Source organism: Lissotriton vulgaris, chromosome 4_1, assembly GCF_964263255.1.
Source record: "Lissotriton vulgaris chromosome 4_1, aLisVul1.2, whole genome shotgun sequence".
NCBI classification, from domain to species: Eukaryota; Metazoa; Chordata; class Amphibia; order Caudata; family Salamandridae; genus Lissotriton; species Lissotriton vulgaris.
In genome coordinates, this window is record NC_141691.1 from 352,282,888 (window position 1) to 352,303,992 (window position 21,105).

Genomic DNA, 21,105 nt, shown 5'->3' on the forward strand with positions numbered 1-21,105 from the left:
CTCCTGACCTGGTCTGCTCTTCTTGTTTGGTTACAATACTACGCAGAGCCTGGCAAGTGAAGCTGCAGCCCGGCACACACAGCTGGGTGTCAGGGGCGCTGTCAGGCAGAGTGCCCGGTCAGTGGCTAAAATGCGTGACAATGCATTTAAGTGCGGTGATGCGAACACCACACGTTGCGCTACCCCCCCCCCCCCCGCCACCCACCCCCCTAGTGACGCCACTGACAGAGCCAGTAACATTGGTGAATACTAGAAGAATTACATTTTTGCCAGGTGGGCAAGGTGAAAAAGGCTGAACAGCAACAACACCTGATGAGTGCTCCATTTGGTACTCTGACAGAATAATGAGACCAAAATATCTTGATGCAGATAAATTGTGTCAAAATATTGATCGCAAAAATATAGTTTTTCCATACATATAATGGTAAGTACAAATATATTGAAAAAAACGGTTGATGTTCACTAATATTGAAACAATATATGAAATAATATTGTTTAAAAAAAAATATGTATATATATATATATATATATATAGTAAAAACAGTAAATATAAAATATTTTAACATATGAAATTAATATAATACAATCTTTTAAACAACCAGACACACACATATAGATCAGTGTGTATGTTTATATACACACACTTAATATAAAACAATTAAAACATATAAATGATCATCTATATTTAAATGTTCTAATATTTTTAAGAATACCATTACAACTACATATATATATATGTTTTGTGGAGGCGTTTTTGTGGTCCGTGCCTTCTAGGAACACCCTCTGTGCAGGAGGGGTGGCAGGACTGCGCTATAGATATATATATATATATATATATATCAGGAACACTCCAAACTTCACCATACAAGAAAGGCACTGACTCCGTGAAATTTTGAATTCCAAATAAGTTTTAATCACTTATTGGCTGCTTGACGCGTTTCGGCGGTAAGCACCCGCCTTGTTCACAACATCTCTGCAGTTTGTGGTTTAATTTATACCCTTGTGACACTCCATTACATCATGTGTGTTTGACTCTTATTTCATGACAGGGTACAGCTTGTTTTACATTTCTGTTGCCTTGTTGCCTTGGTTACATTGGCAGCGCTCGGTTTTGTCAGACATAGAAAAGTTCCTAAAGCATGCACATTCCTGTGTAACGTCATCATCCCTTTCGCGTTGACTCGTAACTATAGAAACCTCACTGAAGCAACAGCCGAGTGATTCCTTCATTCTTGACAGCGCGCTTGGCCAGTGCAGCACGGTACTACAAAACTACAGCGGTGTCTTGTGCCGAGTAAGTAATCGTGTTTGAATGACACATCCCGTTCATTAATTCGGCATGCACATTAAGACGGAGCATGTATGGTTTGTCCGTGGCGGTGAAATAACCCCATTTAAATAAACCGAGTTAGTGTGACTCGTGAGGTTAATGCTGAATTAACTCGCTGAAAACAGAGCATTCGTGGCCTGTTGTACGCTATGTGAGGGAAGTTAATGCTTAATGGAGTGACCGTGTGGTTCGTATCGGTAAAGGATGGTGGCTTTGTGTGAACATTGGGTCACGTAAATCGCGATCCCAAACTATTCATCCAGGGGACCCGGGTATTAATTGCATGCAATCTGAATCCCCGATTGTGTGTATTGCACGGTCATGGTTTTCGGCAATTTCTTAAAACTACCGCATGTGCCTAAGACACTTCTTCTCCCAGTGGAAAGTAATTTGTTAACAATTCATCACAAATAAGCCTGTACTAACTTAAATGTAGTGTGTGCACACACACATTATATGTACAAACCAACCACTGTAGATGCATATATAAACATATATAAACATATTGCACTACCCACCAAACTTCCGTGATGATCATACCATATACCACATGAACAGTAGAGGACAAATCAAAGCTTAAATGCTGAAATTTTGACGACATGCATATTACTACAAGCTGAAATACCCCTATAAAATACATAGAGTCTAGGGTAGGTGATAGTGCTCTTATGTACAACGTGACGTGAATTTTAAAAGATGAACAGAAGATGTTTCTTGGAAGGGAAAGGAGGAAACCCATAGGTTAAGGTTAGGCATTTCTGTGCTGGACCTAGCTGTGACTTACAGGTGTACACTGAGTGCCTCATCGGCGTTAAGGCCATTGGGTATTTTAGAGTTAAGGAGGATTATGCACCTCGATTCTAATCTCCTTAGGGTTAGGAGACGGTTACCCCCTCTGATATTATTGGGGACACTATCGATGACATAGTATGACAGTGTTTCAATTTCACCTGCATGGACCGTGTTGATGTGTCTGGCCACTGGATAGGCCGGGTTATCATTTGTCACTGCTCGGAGGTGTTGGAGAACTCTAACATGAACTGGGTGGATGGTACTCCCTACGTATCGCTTCCCACAGATACAGACCAAAACATATACTGCATAGTCCATTTTGCAGGTGTATTTATCTCGGAGATAGTATGGTTTCAGTCTGAAAGGTACCTCTACTTTGGTAGTATTTATTCCATGCCTACATGCCTTGCATTTAGAACATTTTTTGAAACCCTTTTGGTTTGTCAGCCAATCAACAGGTTTTTTGAGAATTCGGGCATTGCAGACTAGATGATTTCTCGTGGATTTGGCCTTCCTGAATGCAATGGATGGTCTATTTCCACACATTTCCCCGATGGTAGGATCATTTCTTACCAACGGCCAGTGTTTCGTGAGTATTCTCCTAACTTGGTTGTGGTAGGCATTATACCCTGTGATAAGTCTCGGAGGTTCTTTTATGGGTGATTGCGTGACAGGGACTTGTTTCTGGGTAAACAAAAGGTCCTTTCTGTTAAGTGTTCTGCATTTGGTATCTGCCTTTTTACAAGTTTTGTGGCTGTACCCTCTTTTTTCCAATCTGGAAAACAGGTTTTCTTTGGCCTCAGTAAGCCCTGTTTTAGTACTACAATTTCTAGTCATGTGTAGGCATTCCGCATATGGGATGGATTCCTTGAGGTTGTGTGGGTGAAAACTTTGTGCATGTAGCACTGAGTTTCCTGCGGTGGGTTTGCGGTACGTTCTCGTTTGGATTTTGTTGTGTTCAATGTATAGTTCTAGGTCCAGGAATTGTATGGAGGTGGTGTTGGTGGTACATGTGAATTTAAGATTCAGTGCATTGTCATTAAGTTGTTCTGCAAATAATTCTGCCTCCTCCTTAGATCCTTGCCATAATACAAAAATGTCGTCAATGTAACGTTTGTACATGACTACATTTTTGGTGAGTGTGGCAGCATGTTTGACTCCTAGTACCTGTTCCTATCACCAGCCCATGTGAAGATTCGCATAGCTGGGAGAGAAACAGGTGCCCATAGCTGATCCTTGGAGTTGTTTGTAGTGGAGTCTATTGAAGAGAAAAGTATTGTTGGACAAACACCATTCTGTCATTTCTAATAACATTCTAGTGTGGATATACAATGTTATAGGTCTCTGCCCCAGGAAATGATTGACGGCTCGCAACCCGTCATGATGTCTAATACTTGTGTATAACGACTGCACATCTAAAGTCATGAATACATAGTCAGTTTCCCATTTTACATCGTAGATTTTCCGCAGGAAATCTCCAGTGTCTTTAATGTAAGCTGGAAGTTTAGAAACAAAGGGTTGTAGAAAATAGTCAATGAAAGTGCTAGTGTTTTCAAAAAGGCCTCCAATCGCTGAAATGATGGGTCTTCCTGGCGGCACTTTCTCATTCTTGTGTATCTTAGGGATAAGGTACAGCTGTGGGGACACCGGATAATCTGTTTTCAGAAATTCGAACTCCTGTTTGCTAAGGAGTCCCGTGCTTTTCCATTTGTACAGTGCATTAGTGTATTTTTCCTGTATCCCAACAATGTGTGAAGGAGTGATCCTGGCATAACACTCCTGGTCTTGTAGTTGTGACATGGCCTCCTTGTTGTACATTTCCAAAGGCCAGAGCACAATGTTTCCCCCTTTGTCTGACCACCTAATCACAATGTCTGATCTAGCTTTGATTTTCTCCATTAGCTTATTATATACACAGTCCTTGTTTTGGTAATTTTTGAAAAAATCACTGGAGCTGCGCATAGACAGATCTTTCAAATCTTTTATCACACAGTCTGTGAAGAGATTGAGGCCATCTTTAGGCATAGTTGGCATAAAGACTGAACGTGGTTTGAAGTTAGTTCTTACAGTTTTGTAGATGTCTATATCTGCCATTGTGGCTGCCATTCCCGATGATACCAAATCATACTCATTATTGGTTTCCAAATCAATCATGTCTTTAAGTACGCTCATGTTAGCCACACTCAATCCTTGGTCATCTTGAGTGCTGGGTTGTATGTTAGCGACTTGATAGGTCGTGTTAAAAAAGTGTTTTTGTAGCTTCAATTTATGCATATATTGGAAGAAGTCAATTCTGGTTTGTGCATAATCAAAGTTTGCATACGAACAGAAAGTCAAGCCCAAAGATAAAATTTCTAGTTCTTTTTGTGTAAGCTCTATATATATATATATATATATATATATATATATATACACAAACACATGCATATATATATAGATATCTACATAGACATATAAACATAGTTTAAAAAATATAAAACATAAACTACAAAAATGTAAAAAAATTCTAATTTAATTCTACATAAAACAGTAAACAATATATCAAAATATGTTCTACTAAAAATATATTAGAAATTGCATACATTTATATATACAACTATAAAATTAAATACATAAACATATAATAATAATAAAAATGTAAACAACACTAAAAATACCATTTAAATCCAAGAATGATAAATATACTTTTCCCACTACACTATGTGCAACAGTCGGAAAAGCATTGGACCCAGGAGGGATTGAATTTACTATTCCCACCCCAGTAAGTGCAACAGTCGGGAAAGTGTTGAACTCAGCAGGAGTAAAATGTACTATTCCCACTCCAGTGTGTGCAACAGTAGAGAAAGCGTTGGACTCAAGAGGGATAACATTTTACTATTGCCACTACAATGTTAGCAACAGTAGGGAAAGTGGTTGACTCCTGAGAGGTTACATTTTACTATTCCCACTCCACTAGGTGCAGCAGTAGGGAAAATGTTGGACTCAGGAGGGGTAAACTTCACTATTCCCACTCCACTGTGTGAAATAGTAGGGAAAGGGTTGGACTCCGGAGGGGTTACATTTACTATTACCACTTCTGTAAGTGAAACAGAAGGGAAAGTGTTGGACACAGGAGCAGGGAAATTTAATATTTCCACTTCAGTATGTGCAACAGTAGGAAAGCATTGGACTCAGGAGTGGTTACATTTACTACTTCCACTCCAGTAGGTGCAACAGTAGGGAAAGCATTGGGCTTGGGAGGGGTAAAATGTACTATTCCCACTCCACTATATGCAACAGTAGGGAAAGCGTTGGACTCGAGAGGGGATAAATTTACTATTACTATTCCCACGCCTGTAAGTGCAACAGTAGGGAAAGCGTAAAAGGAGTGTTGAAATTTACTGATCCCACTGTGGTGTGCGCAACAGACAGTGATGGACTCGGTAGAGGTTAAATTTACTATTTCCTACCAGTGGATGCAATAGTCCATTCACTGGCACAGTACAGAGAGAGTACTTCACTTCTAACATATTTCGCAACTCTATAAAATATCGCAAAATACAAACATAATAAATAGAAAAATTAAATGTCTTAATTGTAAATTTTATTTTTAAAATAATATAAATATTACAAATGTTAATAATTATTATCAATGAACACAATTCATTAATATCAATAAAATATCACACTATATTTCTGCAAACATAGCAGCCAACAATTAAAATGTAATAAAAAGAATCGAAGTATAACACAATTAACATATTATATATTATATATTTTTTATATAAATGAATACATTTTTAAAAATGTATGATTACTTTATTAAAACCCTATTCCTTTACAAACTAAACAAAGCACACCTAAAATATAGTTAAAAAAATGTGATATGTTCACAATTAACATATTTATCAATTACGTAATCAATAATAAAGTAATAGTTATCAATACATTATTTCTTAATTAACCCTAAAAGCACAATCCACACCTAACTTATAAGTAAATACAATTCCTAATTACAAAATTTACATAATTCATTATTAATTAAATATTTATTAATGCTTTAATTTAATTATTAATTAGGAGTGAGGAGTGTAGCGTGCAGCGGCTCATCATGAAACCGCAGCCTGGGGTTGATGTAGGCCACATGACTGCTGGAGTCGACCCAGGACGCGGTCATGGTGATTAGGCCGGGAAGCAGGCCTCCGCTCCATTTGGTATTGGCCCATGTTTAGGGGCCTCCCTGGCACTGTGTGAGCTGCGGGTGCGCATCCCCAATTCTTCTGTGTCTCGTGGCTGCCCGGGGGAGGTGGCCAGCTGGGCCCTTCAGTGGACTGTGTGTGCTCTGTGGCTGGGCGCCATTGCCCCCCCTTCTCTTGGAGAGTGTTGTGGGGGACTCTGGGAGGATCTCTGCTGGCCGGGCCCAGGGCCTTCGGCTGTTGGCCCCCTCCCTGCTACATCTTGCCCCTGACTGGTTTGGTGTGCCGCTTGCAGCGGCTGTGGATGCCAATGGGCCCCTATTCTTGTGAGTGCTCCCTCTTCCCCGCCGCTGCATTGGCCCCTAGCAGTGGGTCAGTCTGGGTAGACTCTCTGGCTCTGTGCTCCGTTAGAGGAGTGTGACATCACAGTTGGCTCCTGGTTGTGAAGGCCGCCAGGCCAGCTCCTGGTGCAGCTTATGGCCATAGCAGACTGGGCCTGGAGTGCTTGCTGCAGGGTGGTAGCTCTAGTTGCGCTCTGGGGGTGCCTCTCGTGCTGCCTGCTTATATGACCTTTACAATTTGCCTACAGTCCAGCGGATTGTTCAGTTGCTGTACCAAGCATTATTCTGCTGTGGCATAGTGCGTGAGCACTTCTCCAATTTCCAAAGAAAAGCCTGCGACCACCAAACAGTGAACTATGGTCCAATATACCAGCGCCAGCTCTGGGGAATGCTGATCGTGCAAGGTTCCCTGATATAGTGTCCCAACAACTCTGCACTGCTCACGGCCATAACTCAATTAAGAGATGCATTGGAGGCTAATATTGGAGCAGTAGGCTCCGATATTATTTTGCTTTGTCAAGACAAGCGGAAAGAGGTGGATTGCGTAACAGAGGCAGAGACTAGGGTCTGAGGCGTTCAAGACTAATTGATGTCCCTGCAGCACAAGATCACTACTTCAATGGCACCAACCAAGGAACTAGTGATACGCATTGAGGATGCGGAGGGCCACACTCGACAGAACAACTTGTGGTTTGTGGACTTCACAGAGGGTAGTGAAGGAGCTACCATGGATGCATTTCTGACACAGTGGCTCAGATTGGTGGTGCCAGTGGACAGCCTCTTGTCTTGCTTTGTGGTATAGACAGCCCACAGAGCCTTGGTAAAGAAGCCTCCACCTGGAGCACGACCCAGACCTGTTAATGCGAGAATTCTTAATTCTCTATATAGGGACGCTATACTTCGACACGCTCGTATCCAAAATGAAATCATGTTTTATTCGGTTTCCATAGTGATTTTTCTGGACCATACCAATATGGTCCAGCAACAACGCCAATCCTTCCTAGTGGCAAAACAAAAACTACGGAACCTTAAGTTCCCATATATGCTACTATATCCTACCTGCCTGTGAGTGGTCTACAACTTCTGTATATTATTTTTGAAATTGCAGGAGCAGCATTCCAATGGATGAACAAATCAGTTGTGTTAAAGCCTCATACTCCACCATGAGTAGACTGATTAATTTCAAAGTGACAGACGCAACCACTCCAAAAAATCCACCTCCAAATGCAGCAATAGATGGCGCTTCTCCTGGAGACGTTCATGTAATGAAGATAGACATTGACCATTGATATATGCTCCTGTATATGCAAGGATATGTCACTTGAGACTGTTATTGTATAATATCCATGTACTATTATTAACCACATATTATTTGCAGGTCCGGGCTTTGTAGAAATAGCATGTTGTCTTCTTTCCTATATGTGTTCATATGCATTTTTCTATTGTGCTTCTTCTACATACTGCTGTGGTTTTGTGCATGTGCTATAGGCGTTGGTTAATGTGGGTGCCAAATTATAACTGCTACTCTAGAGAGACATAGTCCAAGGTCCTTTCTAGAGACCATGTTTTATGGGAGTTGGGCATTTGGGATCCATTTGTGTTGTCCTCCTCCGCGCCTCACGTTGGGGGTCGGTGGAGACACAAAGTGCAACAGATACTTTGTGTTCACTGAAGTATGGGGGGGTGAGAGGAGGGTGGTGAACAGTTAATACAAAGTTCTTGCAGCCTATGTCTTCTTACAATTTTGTTGCTTATGCCTTACCTGATACACATCCGCTGGCGGCTCCTATATGCCATTGACACCCATGACTGACTATACCAACAGGTGCGCGAGGTCATCTCCGAATCCTTACATGGAATGCTAGAGGGGTGCTAGATAAGATTAAAAGCTGTGCTGTTTTCCACCAAACAAAATGACTGGGTGTGGATATCTTGCTTTTTCAGGAGCCTACCTTGTGGGCTCTAAGAAAAATAAATAAATAAATACATGTACAAGATTCTCTGCTTAGCTCGAAATGGCTACACATATGTATTTCACACAGGATTCACATGGGGTTCAGGAGGTGCTGGCATCTTGGTCCAGCGAGGCGGCCCCTTCCAGCCCCATAGGGTGTGGACCGAAGACTATGGCCGTTATGTCATGGTGACTGGCGTAATCTACAGGGAGCAATTCACACTGGGCAGTGTCAAAGTCCCCCCCATTTGGGACCTCCTTCATTGAGTGTTTTATCCGACTATGGGGTGAGTTACCTAATGGTCTCCCCCTGGTGGGTTGGGATGGAAACGATGTAATGAACTTTGGGCTTGATAGATGGCGTGCTGGAGGTGGGCGAAATGACCCACAGGAATGCAGAAAGATGCGAAATCCCATTATCTATGCAACACAAGTAGTGGTTTATATGTAGAAATGATTACTCCAGCAGATGGGTTGGTGGGGAAAGTTGACTCAGATGACACCATTGTGGGGCTGGATTTTTATGGGCCGAGTGGCGTCTTTGCCAAGGTTTTGGCGATGGGACATCATTGTTATCTCTACTCTAGATTTTATGTGAGGCATAGTCCTCTAGTCCATTCAAGAGCTACAGTCTGAGTTTCAGTTGCATCGTCATCAATTTTATAAATATCTACAGCTGCGCCATGCTCTAACTCCCTAAATCTCTATCTCCGAGATCTCCATGCTCTACCAGAGTTTAACTCTTTGGAAGGTAAATTATTGACAGGGGACTTGGCACACACAAGATTAAACAGATTGATCAATCACTAATAACACATAGCACCACCACACTTCCAGCCCTACAACAGACATGGTTGAGGGACATACCCACATTATACGACGATGACTGGGCAGAGACCCTGATGGCCCCCACACGAGGCAGAGATCCCATCCCGACTTCGGCTAATCCAATTAAAATATTTGCCTTCAGTTTACTTCACTAGATATCCCCTATGGTATATGGGTGCTACTACCTCAGCTGTATGCCTGAGCTGCCGTGTGAATGAGGGCACAATTTTTGAATACATGTGGGATTGCATGGCCCTAATGGGCTTTTGGTGGTATGTGGTATCATGCCTGGAAGAGGTCTTGTCCTGGAAAGTCCAGTTCAAGCCCAAGTTGATACTGCTCCATAGTACAGAGGGGATAGGTGGTAACAGGTATGAAAGGCACCAGCTATTTCTACGCCTAACGCTGGCGAAGAGAGACATTGCTAAGTTGTGGAAAGATGCAATACCACCAACAGTGGGTACTTGAAAGAAAGGGATGGGTCATTGTATGGGGATAGAAGGCGCAGTATATCGGGCTTGGGGGTGCCCACACAAATATTCTAAGATTTGGCAGCAGAGGGCTGACTAGAGGGGTCTGGATTCCCTCCGTGATGCAGAAATACAACCATATATTGTCACGCCATGAGGTCCTTGGGTGCTCTATCAGGGTTGCCCTACACAATGTTGTCATGATTGGCATGTGAATCATGGGTGGGGTGATAGAATTGATTGATGTTTTTTATTACTGTATCACTGAGTATGGACAATGGGTAGCTAATGAAGTTAGTTAGAATATGCCATGTGCTTACATCAAAAGAGTCCTGCTATGACATCAGCTTCTAAACACAAAAGCAACACTTAAACACTGGCACTGATGGAAACTACCTAGTGCGCTGATCATATCATCTCCTCCATAAAGTCATTAACTGCAGGAATATACTATATATTTATTATAAGCATTTGTATTTGGCATGACAATAGATTTTAATATGTCATAGGAGAAAAGAGGTCTAGGCTGGCACAGACATTGGTTGTATACGCACACATTGCCTATTATGAAGTACCATGGTTGATGGACTGTGTCAAGTGTGTTTTAAAATTCTCCAGCAATTCATTAGGTTATGATAAATTTGGTTAGATGTGGGTCACCCAGAGAACTCAAAGTAGCAGAGCTTTGGTAAGGATTTACTATGTGTGTACTCAGTTCTTTAAATGGAAAAAAATAAGTCAAGTCAAGTCAGATGCATTTGTATCGCGCACATATCACATCCAAAGAGTCTCTAAGTGCAGGTACTCACCAAAAGGAGCAGTGGGTGGAGTTTAAGGCAGGCAAAAGGGCAGTTAGCTTTTCAACCATGCCAAGGTTGTATGCTAGAAATCTGCATGCATTGTTAGAATGTGGGATCTATCTGTCCATTAGTTATCTCACAAATAACTATATATATGACACTTTAGCAACTTTAAAATAGGAAAAGATTGAAGAAAAACAGCAATTTCTAACTATATGCCTTCTTGTTTGCAGGCAGGTCCTTGCTGCAGGTTCAATAAATCACTAAGTTATAATACAGGGTTAACTTTTGACCTACAGGTGACACAAGGCTCTATGCAACAAAAACAGTAGTCAACTAAGCTATCTACATAAAAAAGAATCTGTGATTTACATGTTGCATGCTGTGTTTACCAGCAGACACATGGAGCCTCTATGCAATATTATTGTGAATTGAACCTTTGATTGGAATGTACACCGATCGTTCTAGCAAGTTCATTACCTCCAGAGTTATCCACTTTATTGTTACTTATGATGCCCCAAGCTCACTTACTTATGGGAAGTGCCTCAGCTTTCTGGTTCTCATGATTGGTGAAGGCGCAACTGCAAAAAGCAAGGGCCCTTATTTATGAGGCCTTGCGTCAGTTTTGCGCCGCCGGTGCGTCACTTTTTCTGACGCACCAGCGGCGTAAAATATGCGCCTTGTTGCTCCATATTTAAAAAGTGACACATCTAGTTAGATGCGTCACTTTTTAAACCCCTGCGCCACATTATACCTGCGTCAGGTATAATGTATGCAGAGGGGGCGTTCCCCCGCAAAAAGCCCCGTAGAAGTGACGCAGTGAAATCTATGAGATTTCACTGCGTCACTTTTAGGATGCTGTTGCGTCAAAATCTTGCGCCTGCCTCACAGCAGGCGTAAGACTGACGCAAGCCCTTTCACATGGGGCTTTCCCCATGTGAAAGGACGCATTGCTGGAGTTGCGTCACTTTTATGTCACACTCCAGCAATGCGTCACTTTTGCGCTTACAGATACGTCAGAAATACTGACGGATCTGTAAGTCCTTGCGACATGATGCATCATACATTAAATATGACGCATCATTGGTGTCGCAAGGAGTCCGCAGTGAAAAGTGACGCATCGCTGTTTTCACGCAGCGGTGCGTCACTTTTCATGAATGAGGCCCATGGAGTTCATCAGGCAGTCTTTTCATTCACGCCACTAGTGGGTGTTTCTGTCAAACCTGAAAACCAGAGTTGCTTTCGAAGAGACACAGTTTGTATAACTTTAGTCAGCAGCATATTCTCTCTCTCTCTCTGCCACTGGATGAGAAATGATGACACACAGACAATAGGGATATTGCTGTTGGTGGCTCAGCCTTTCAACGTTCCATTTTATGTGGTTGAAAGGAGTGGTGGAAGGAGTAAACACGCTGCAGATGTGATATAAGAAAGAATAAAGTATCTACTGGACTGATCTGGCTGCACTACGTGTAATAAAAATACACACCATGATCCCATATGTGTTAATTCAGCTAATAATTGATATTATACGCCTTATATACTTACTATAATAAATGTCAAATGCATTCTTGCATTTGCAATTGTCGATGAAATAATTAAAAAGAAAAGGAACCAGCTTTGAAGTCACATTATAAATGGCAAGATGGTCTTTCTGAATCTAAATATGACCAATGACATGAAGTGCTGGTCAGGATATGGGGCTTATTACAAATTAAATATGTTTTATGTACAGACGACCACCTGGGAGTGCCAAATAAATGAAACATGTATGTTTTCCTGTTTTGGCATTCAATCACAGTGTGAATAACACACACATACCAAACCCTGCAACACATTTACTGGCTTTTAATAAAAATACAGCCGTGTACATCCATGTGGCATGTAGGCCCAGGTGGTTTAACACTTGCAGGGAATATCTCTGTTGAAAGAGTTTTCATTGGACTTACAGTCTATCCAAGGCCGATAAAATAGGAATTAGTGAGTTTGGCAACAAGATCCCTTCTTATTTACACATGCAAGAAGGGAAATCAGATGTGTGGCGATGGTGAAAGCATTAGAATGTTCTTTTGTTCTTTCCTGAACAGTGCGTCCCACCGCCACCCATTAGATTTTCCATCCCTCTCTCAGCCGCACAGTGAAATATCGATGGATAAGCTAACCCCTGCTCTGATGACTTCCAAAGCAGATCATGCTGTGTCCTGGTGACAAGAGCTCCTGTGATTAATTCAGTGCTGTGCTTGTGAAAGGTGCTGTCGTAGTATCAGTTGAGGGATGAAGGCAGCGCTGCCTGGGTTAAAGTCAGGTCCCCATGGGTACCGGTACTCTCTTTGTCCTAGAAAAAGTGCTGGTACTCAAGAGGAGAAAATGAAAAAATGTTGGTACTCAGTACCAGTGAGTACCGGCCCATTTAAAGCACTGTGCAAACCAGTGAAGAAGGGTAACAAGGCTGTTTGGAAAGCTTTCCTTGCACAAAGAAGAAAGATATTATGCGTGTGGTATAAAATAAGATCAATTTCCCATTGCAATTTAACAGCTGCAATAACAAACATAAATGGAAGGGAGGAGTAGAGTTTAACTTTTCTGATTGCAACTTGTCTTGAGAGTGGAGGGGAAATGAACAATTGCAGAGAATGAGGAGAAAATAGCAGTACAATAGATTGATTCAGTCGTTAGAATATGCTTTAGTGTAACATACATATATTGCAAAGTTTAATATGTGAGCAGCAGTAACTTAATGTCTAACTGTTCCGTTTGTTGCTTTTCCCAAAGGCAGGAATTTATTGGGTTAATCTGACTGACTATTTCACTGGTGGATGGGGACTGCTGATCGCGGGAGCATTAGAGCTGATGGGAGTCTGCTGGATTTATGGTAAGAGCAGCTATTCATGTGGGACAGCTAGTCTCCATGCAACAGTTTGTTGGAGAGAACCGGGTCTACACTGAATGGAAACTAAAGATTACAGAGGAACCAAAGTGAACAAGGAGGCAGATAGGAAATGTATCAAATATATTTAAACATTATTTACCTTTTAAAAAACCCTTTTCAGCAAATATCCAACTTTGGCCATCCATTTCCTGTCACATATAATTAGCAATTATGCAGTCCATCATTTAATTTAGGATTGGGGGACCTCCTCACTTGGGGCCATATGTATCATGCAACTTAGCATTCGCAAAGGCCGAAATTCGCAGAAATTTCGGCCTTTGCGAATGCTAATGTGCTAAATGGTATGTATGAAACATGTTGGCAGCAAAATAAGGAATCGGAAAATTTGCTATTCCTTATTTTGCGATTGCACTTAAGGAATCGCAAATTGTGCGATTCCTTAAATGCAATGTATCAAAGGAAAATGAATTCAAAAATGCCCATAAGGATTTGCAAATTACCACCAACTTCTAGTTGGTGGTAAGTTGTGAATTCTTTTAAAAAAGCAATGTATTTAAAATCCAAAGGTGCCATATTACGCTCATACATGCCCTTAGGGCATGTATGTGCGCCATATGCCCACACATGTCATTTTCAGGGGTGCAGCAGGGTGTTCTTGTGACACCCCTGCACCCTTGAAAATATTCCTATATTGCGATTAGCAAATTGCTAATCGCAAATTTCCTCTTCATTCCTATGGGCCTCCTGGCCCATAGAAATGAAAGTGAAATTTGCGATTAACAATTTGCTAATCGCAATTTAGGAATGTTAAGGAATCGCTAAAAAGAAGCGATTTCCTACATACATACCATTTTGCGATTTCTAAATAGCGATTCCTTAAAAATCGCTATTTAGAAATCGCAAATGGTCATGATGATACATATGATCTAGGGGGACCAGCAAAGCTCTGAGGAAGATTTGTGCTGAGTCACCAATATTTACAAACACCCTGACAAGTTGCTGGCACAATTGCAACACTATGCAAACCTAATAAATTGCTGACCCTTGGTTACAGATTTGATTTGATTCAAGTAGGTTACAGGTAAAATGACGAATATAGAACCCACAGTGAAATTTCTTCAATATCTGTATTCAAAGAGGAGCAATTGATATGCTTAAATACACAGCACTATCACTTGCTCCTTCCGTAAATAGCACTGTGATTTCCTACTTCATTTGTACCTTGGATCAGATGCAAGAACATGAAGGAGAAAGAAACAGCATAAAAGTATAAGCAAAGATGTCTCTCTTTACTGACAGTTTATTCGGATTGTTGGGTTGGTAATAAATGTTTCATGCTTCTTTAAACTTACATTGGTAATACTTGACTTTCAATTTTGATTTCAATTTAGAGGTTCATTGATAATTTTTGCTGATTTCTTAGAAATAGAAATGGAGCAGTGCCTTGTTTTCCAGTGATGTCAGCTAGCGTGTTTGAGGATCGTGTTATGGTTCACATGATCTCGTCCTTTTCTTTGTCAGAAGAAGGTGTCAGAAAGATCTCTTCTTTTAGGGGGGGGGGCAGCTGATAACTACACATCATGAGTAAATGAAGCAGGAAGTGAAAGATACACACAGGAGTAACGTTTCAGCAAGACCATGGAGCAGCTTTCTGTTTCCAGCATGAGTGAATGTGTAGGTGCGGGGTAATTTTGAATTGACTCGAGTATGAGATTTCTCGTGTGGTTTACAGCTTGGAGCTTGTACGCATCTTAGACTGGGCACTTCCACTTCCATAACGCAGTTATATTGTACATAGTCAACTTAAGGCCTTCATGTGGAATTTGAAATGCACACATGCAGTAGAAGCACGCATAGGGCGTGCTGCGGTGTGGTGGGACGGGGAGGGGGAGGGGCAGGGTGGTGGGGTAGTGAACTCGGACATACGACGGAATGGAGGAAAGTAATTATTACTTTCCCCCATTCCGTCGCATGTCTGAGTTTACTACCCCACCACCTTGCCCCTCCCCCGCCCTGCAGCATTCCCTATGCGAGCTGCCACTGCACACATGGGAATCGGAGCGCCTTGTGCTTATCAGGTGGTGGAAAGCAACCAAACCTCCAAACAACCTGGGCAACACTCTATTCTCATCATCACTTTCATGCCCATTACTATTCTATTCTATGAAGCACTTATAGAGTGCCTAGCTACCCGTAGGCATCACATCGCTAATAGTGCAGCACAGGAGTATCAAGAGAATTGAACTATACACAATTAAGAGGTGATGTTCTGGAATAGCCATGTTTTATGCATTTTCCGGAAGGGTAGAAGCTGCTTTTCTGAACAAAGATAGAGCGGGATGGTGTGTCATAGCCTCGCCACATTGTATGAAAAGGAACGCCCTCTAAATCATTCCCTTCTAAAGGCCGGATTCTGATGCGGTTTGGAAATCTTCCAGACCTAATTAATTTGGGAATGGTTTTCGACCAACTCGGATTGGGAGAGTCCGACCCACTGAGTACGATGCATCCAGATGCGTCCTGATGCAACTTGGTTGGACTCCCATTGACCTCATGGGAGCCTATGTTCTGATCTAATGCATAGGCTCCCATTGAAGAAAGGGGTGGCTGGGGAAAATTGGGCACACTGTGACGGACACCTCATGGTGCCTGCCACACTCTGCATGCTTGGTAATAGGGGACCCATGGGTACCACCACAGGCCTGATTGGGAAGGCTCCGGGTGCAAGGGGGCCCACTACGGGCCCCCAAAGTCTGTTTCCGACCACCAATTTGAGTCGGACATCATGATTCGGAAAGGCTGTCCAAATCCAGCATCGTAATCGGTCGTTCGGAAAAGCAGCCCATAGAGACATATGATTCTGCTCCATACGGCTTGCTCATTCTGAATGCCGTCGGTTTTGGATATTCTTACGTCTAACTCGCATTGTACTCGGTAGGTCGGAAACCTTTCTGACTTGGTCGGAAAGACAAGTTCCTTATCCGATTGGGACGGAGGGAATACCGCTAGGAGGCCTTTCAAACCGCATCAGAATTGGCCCCTATGTTGGAAACTTTGACCAAATACACATTAGAGGAACACAAGGTTATTCGGGAGTGGTAAGAGGAGATCAAAGGATGGGATATCAGAGAGCCATTGTCAGAGAATTTTCTGTGGATGATACACATGGATTTAAAAGTGATCCTCTTAGCCATGGTAAGCCAGTGAAAAGAATCCAATGCTGGGCGAGCAGATTGGTGCCTAGGTACGTTGAACAAAAACCGTGCAGCTCAGTTCTGCCCCACCTGTAGTTTCCTTGATGTGGCCTTTAGGGCTCCCAAATAAAGGGAGTTACCATAGTCCAGGTGAGAAAGAATAAGGGCCTGGCCTATCATTCTCTTTACAATAAAAGGGAGAAGAGGGGGACATTACCACATTACATAACATTTTTTTCTGTAAAGCCCATGTCTGCTCATAGCTTTTTGGTACAACAAGGTATGTCTATTTTAACCCACTTTAATTATATTCATTTTCACAATTTCGGGACGAGAAAAGACTAAGTGCACCTATACAAATAAATTATTTGCTCTCTTGTAGACCGATTACATTTTGACAGCAATGTTGCACCCTCCAGCAAGAGGAAAATGGTTCAAATATTAGTCCCAGAGTGGCCATATTTATTCTTTATTATGTGGTGTCAAAGAAAACTTTAGTACTCTCAATCAGTCCATCAATCAGGATTTCTAGAGCATGGCTGCTTTACTCATGAGAGTCTCGAGGCGCTCTTGGATAATTCTTCCTTTTCTCCTGGTTGAACATCCATGTCTTGAGGTCTTTCCTGAATTGCTGGAGCGATGGCGAGGTTCTGAGGTGCAGGGGGAGGTCATTCTAGGTCTTAGCCACCAGATGGGAGAAGGAGCAGTCTCCGCTGTTTGTTCAGCAGATGTGATGGGTGGCAGCTAGGGCGAGGGATCCAGATCTGAGTTTTCTGATGGGCTAATGATAGGTGACACGTTGATTGAAGTACACAAGTCCTTCACATAGTAATGCCTTCATAACTGGTAGCCAGTGAAGTTTCTTGAGGTGAGGGGTTATGTGCATCAGTCTGGGGAGGTTGAGGATGAGCCTGACTGCTGTTTTCTGGATTTTCTATAACTTCTTCATAAGTTGGAATGTTATTCCTATGTAGAGAAAGTTTCTGCAGTCAAATCCGCTGATGACGAGAGCCTGTGTGACTGTTAACCTGGTGTTGCTCGGGAGCCATCTGAAAACCTTCCTGAGCATATGGAGTGTGAGGAAGCAGTTGATGAGATGGCTCTGGCTTGCTTCTTCATGGATAGCAGGCTGTCGAGGATGATGTCAAGGTTGCAGGCGTGTCTGGTGGGTATAGGGGTTGGGACAAGCTCTGAGGTCCACAATTTGTTATTCCAGTGTGCGTCCTTGCCTTTCCCAAAGATGAGTTCTTCTGTCTTGTTGGTACTGAGTTTGAGACATTTGTTGTTCATCTAGTCGGCAGCATTGTAGTGTCGTTCCTATATTCCCAATTGGCTCTGCGCATTGGAATTATATATCCTATAGATTAGACGTAGCACTGAGGTTGAATAGGTCACTTTCGAATATATTAAACTTAATAGTGAATGCAAGCTAGCTCAGAGGTCGCAAGAAACGTTCTCGAATTCACAAGAAGGGATTAGTCCCCAAGAATAAGAAACGTATCTCTAGAGTCATGGAAACAATAGATAAGTATTTCACTCAGTCACTCGTGCATGCTTCGTTTCTACACAGATGCAGAGAAATAAAGAGACAGGCGTTTTCAATAAAAGAATTTATTGAACAGTCTTCTTTCTCATACAGTAGAGTAAACTGCCACAATAGAAATGCAGACTGTAAAGTATAATGCGTACAGCGAGAACAATATTATAAAATAATACTGTAAGAGCATTGTATGGTTTCTAAACCTTATATAAATACATATATAAATAATAAGGTTCTAAAGGTACTCAAATGGTGCTTCTAAAATACGCCTACCCCAATGTACCTAACTTAAGCCTAGTACGCGGGAAGGAGTAAGTGTGGTGTAGCATAGGTTTACTTTCTCTTTGCCAAGAATCGTTCCAAGGTTTCTCCAGGTTCTAATCAGCTCCATACCTTTAGTTTAGAATGAAGGAGGTCTAGTATCTCAGTCTCGGGACTCGATTTCCCAACACCCCGCAAGGGGAGCTTGGAAACACTGGAGCTGGATTCTCGCCGAGAGAAATGCAGCCAATCGATCAGTGCGTCAGCTGGAGGATTAGCTTCCTTCGGCACTTGCTGTTGTGAGCCGTGTTGGGCAAGTAGATAGTCGAACTGCTCCGAATGAACGTGTGTTGCTAGAGCAAGTGAAGGCATATTTATACCTTGAGGGTGTCTAGTTTGACGTAAAGTCGGGCATAATAACGTCAGGAAAGAACCCCAAGGGAATAGTAGTTCTTTGTAAAGTATATGTGTTCTTGGACAAATCAATATTCAAGCAAGGGAAGGTCCCTGACTGCTGAAGCCGATTTTCCAAGAAATCGTTGTGACGTTTTGATACGGGTGAAAGTAACCATGCCTGTATTTGGTATGCATGGGCTATGTCTACAAAAGGGCTTTATTTATATGCCTATAATAGGGCAATGTGAATTGTACCTATATAAGGGCATGAATCGGGAAAATGTACTCAGATCCTAAAACGCCATACAACACCCGCTCCACTTTATTATGTACGACATTACTAAGTTCTAAACACATAAAACATATGTTTTAAAACCCCACCCAAAATACATAAGAATGCATTCAAAATGTTTGTACACGAAAAGAGCATTTTCTGCTGTACGCATTTAAAAGCAATGTTTCATTCAAAGCATATAGATGACATTTGAAAAACGCTTTCCGAATGAATCATGAAAATACATTTATGAAATTGCTCTTAAATACAGAATAAAAAAACGAGACCATTGCATGACAGAATATATTAATTGTTTGGTTGTGAACAAGGTCAAATATTGTCCCTTGGAAGTATTCAAAGAAATACTGTTCTCTACAATATAGTTCTACCTTAAGCATAGCTTTGTGCCCAAAAAAACCCCACAATTTTTGGAAAAGGGTCAAATCATAGAAAAAATACAGTCCCAAAATTAGAAGTTTGTTTATGGAAAGTGAAGGTTGAATTCAGAGTCACACAGAACACTGTGTGCTAGCTTCAAACGTCAGTGTCATTGGTTGGAGAAAACATCAAATCTTATAAACTGGTAAAGAATCTACTACTGTAGGTGAAAGTTGGACTACCTCGTTTAGCAGATCAATTGCACATAGATGAGAAGCATCGCTATCAGCGTCAGCCGCATTAGCAATGTTCGAAGTAGATGGTACCTGTGTGCCTGTTGCTCCACGTATCACATCGTCTGCAGTTTGCGTCTGTGAGATCTCAATGAATGCCGTCATCAGGATTGGTAGCCGATGGGGACAACACAGTGCATGAGCCGTTAATCGTTCAAGGAAAGTATCAACTTCCGTTGACAGGACTGATGGGAGTGTCAGACAGATGTCTAGCATGCATTCTTCTCCACATAGCAGGCATCGTCGAACAGGTAAGATTCAATCTTGCCCGATTGGTCAGAATGATAGAAACCATGTGGTATTTAGAGCTCTTAAACAAGCCAAGCCCAGAATTTGTATCATGCGCTCACAACACTTTATTGCCAGGAGGGTGTTCTCCAAGGTGATCTGGGTGTCGATGGGGACTTGACTTGCCATATTGGAGCAGAATGAATAAAAATAGTATTCCTGCTACAAGACCCAAAATGAGAGGCAGGCCGCCAAACACAGAGTGCACAAAGTTTGTAAATATGCCTAGGACTGCTTCAAAGGGTGCTAACAGTCCCGAAAAAATCATCTTAAATACATATACAATACCACTCGTATCAGACATGTTTAAGATACGACATACCATTTCTAAGAAATATATAGGGCAGTTTGTCGATAAAAGGGCATGCATCTCTACAGAGGACCTTGCAACCTGAAGATCATACGTCTCTTTGGCCGAGATCTGTGGTACAGTTTTTTAAAAAGAATAGCTTTCAGTCTGCTTAAAGTATCAATTCGAATAGAAGAGATGTTCAGTGAAGGCCATAAAGGCGACTCCCCATCTGACTTAGTTTTAGGAAGCAATGCTTGCATACTGCAAGTGTCCCTCGCTGGCACAGTAACGAGATAGGGGGTTCCTGACAACATGCTACAACAGCTGTGATCATTCAACATAATGTCACTTCATTAGAAAGCTGCCTAAAAATTGGATCTATCACCACAGCTGGAGAACCTTGCAAGTGGCAGGATAAGTTGTGCAAGGAACCATCACAGGCCCCGTGTAAATTAATACCCTGACATAAGAGTGAACCACTTAGTGTATTTTCACAATTTGTACCACTAAGTAACACTTCTTTTCCCCCACTCCAACATTTGTGTGTACAAGGTAAATCCCAGGATGTCTTGACGTGTTCTTTACCCAACCTTTCATATACGCCCGCTG

At 41.9% G+C, this 21,105-nt stretch overlaps 1 protein-coding gene across 1 annotated transcript in view; it reads left to right on the forward strand.

Moving 5' to 3' along the window:
* The window catches only part of LOC147718741 (sodium- and chloride-dependent neutral and basic amino acid transporter B(0+)-like), a 255,411-nt gene that overhangs the window by 156,065 nt on the left and 78,241 nt on the right, over window positions 1–21,105 (forward strand). Inside the window, exon 11 of the mRNA XM_086918728.1 lies at window positions 13,463–13,562. Within this exon, the coding sequence (XP_086774854.1) occupies window positions 13,463–13,562 (100 nt within the window). The remainder of the gene's footprint in view (window positions 1–13,462; window positions 13,563–21,105) is intronic.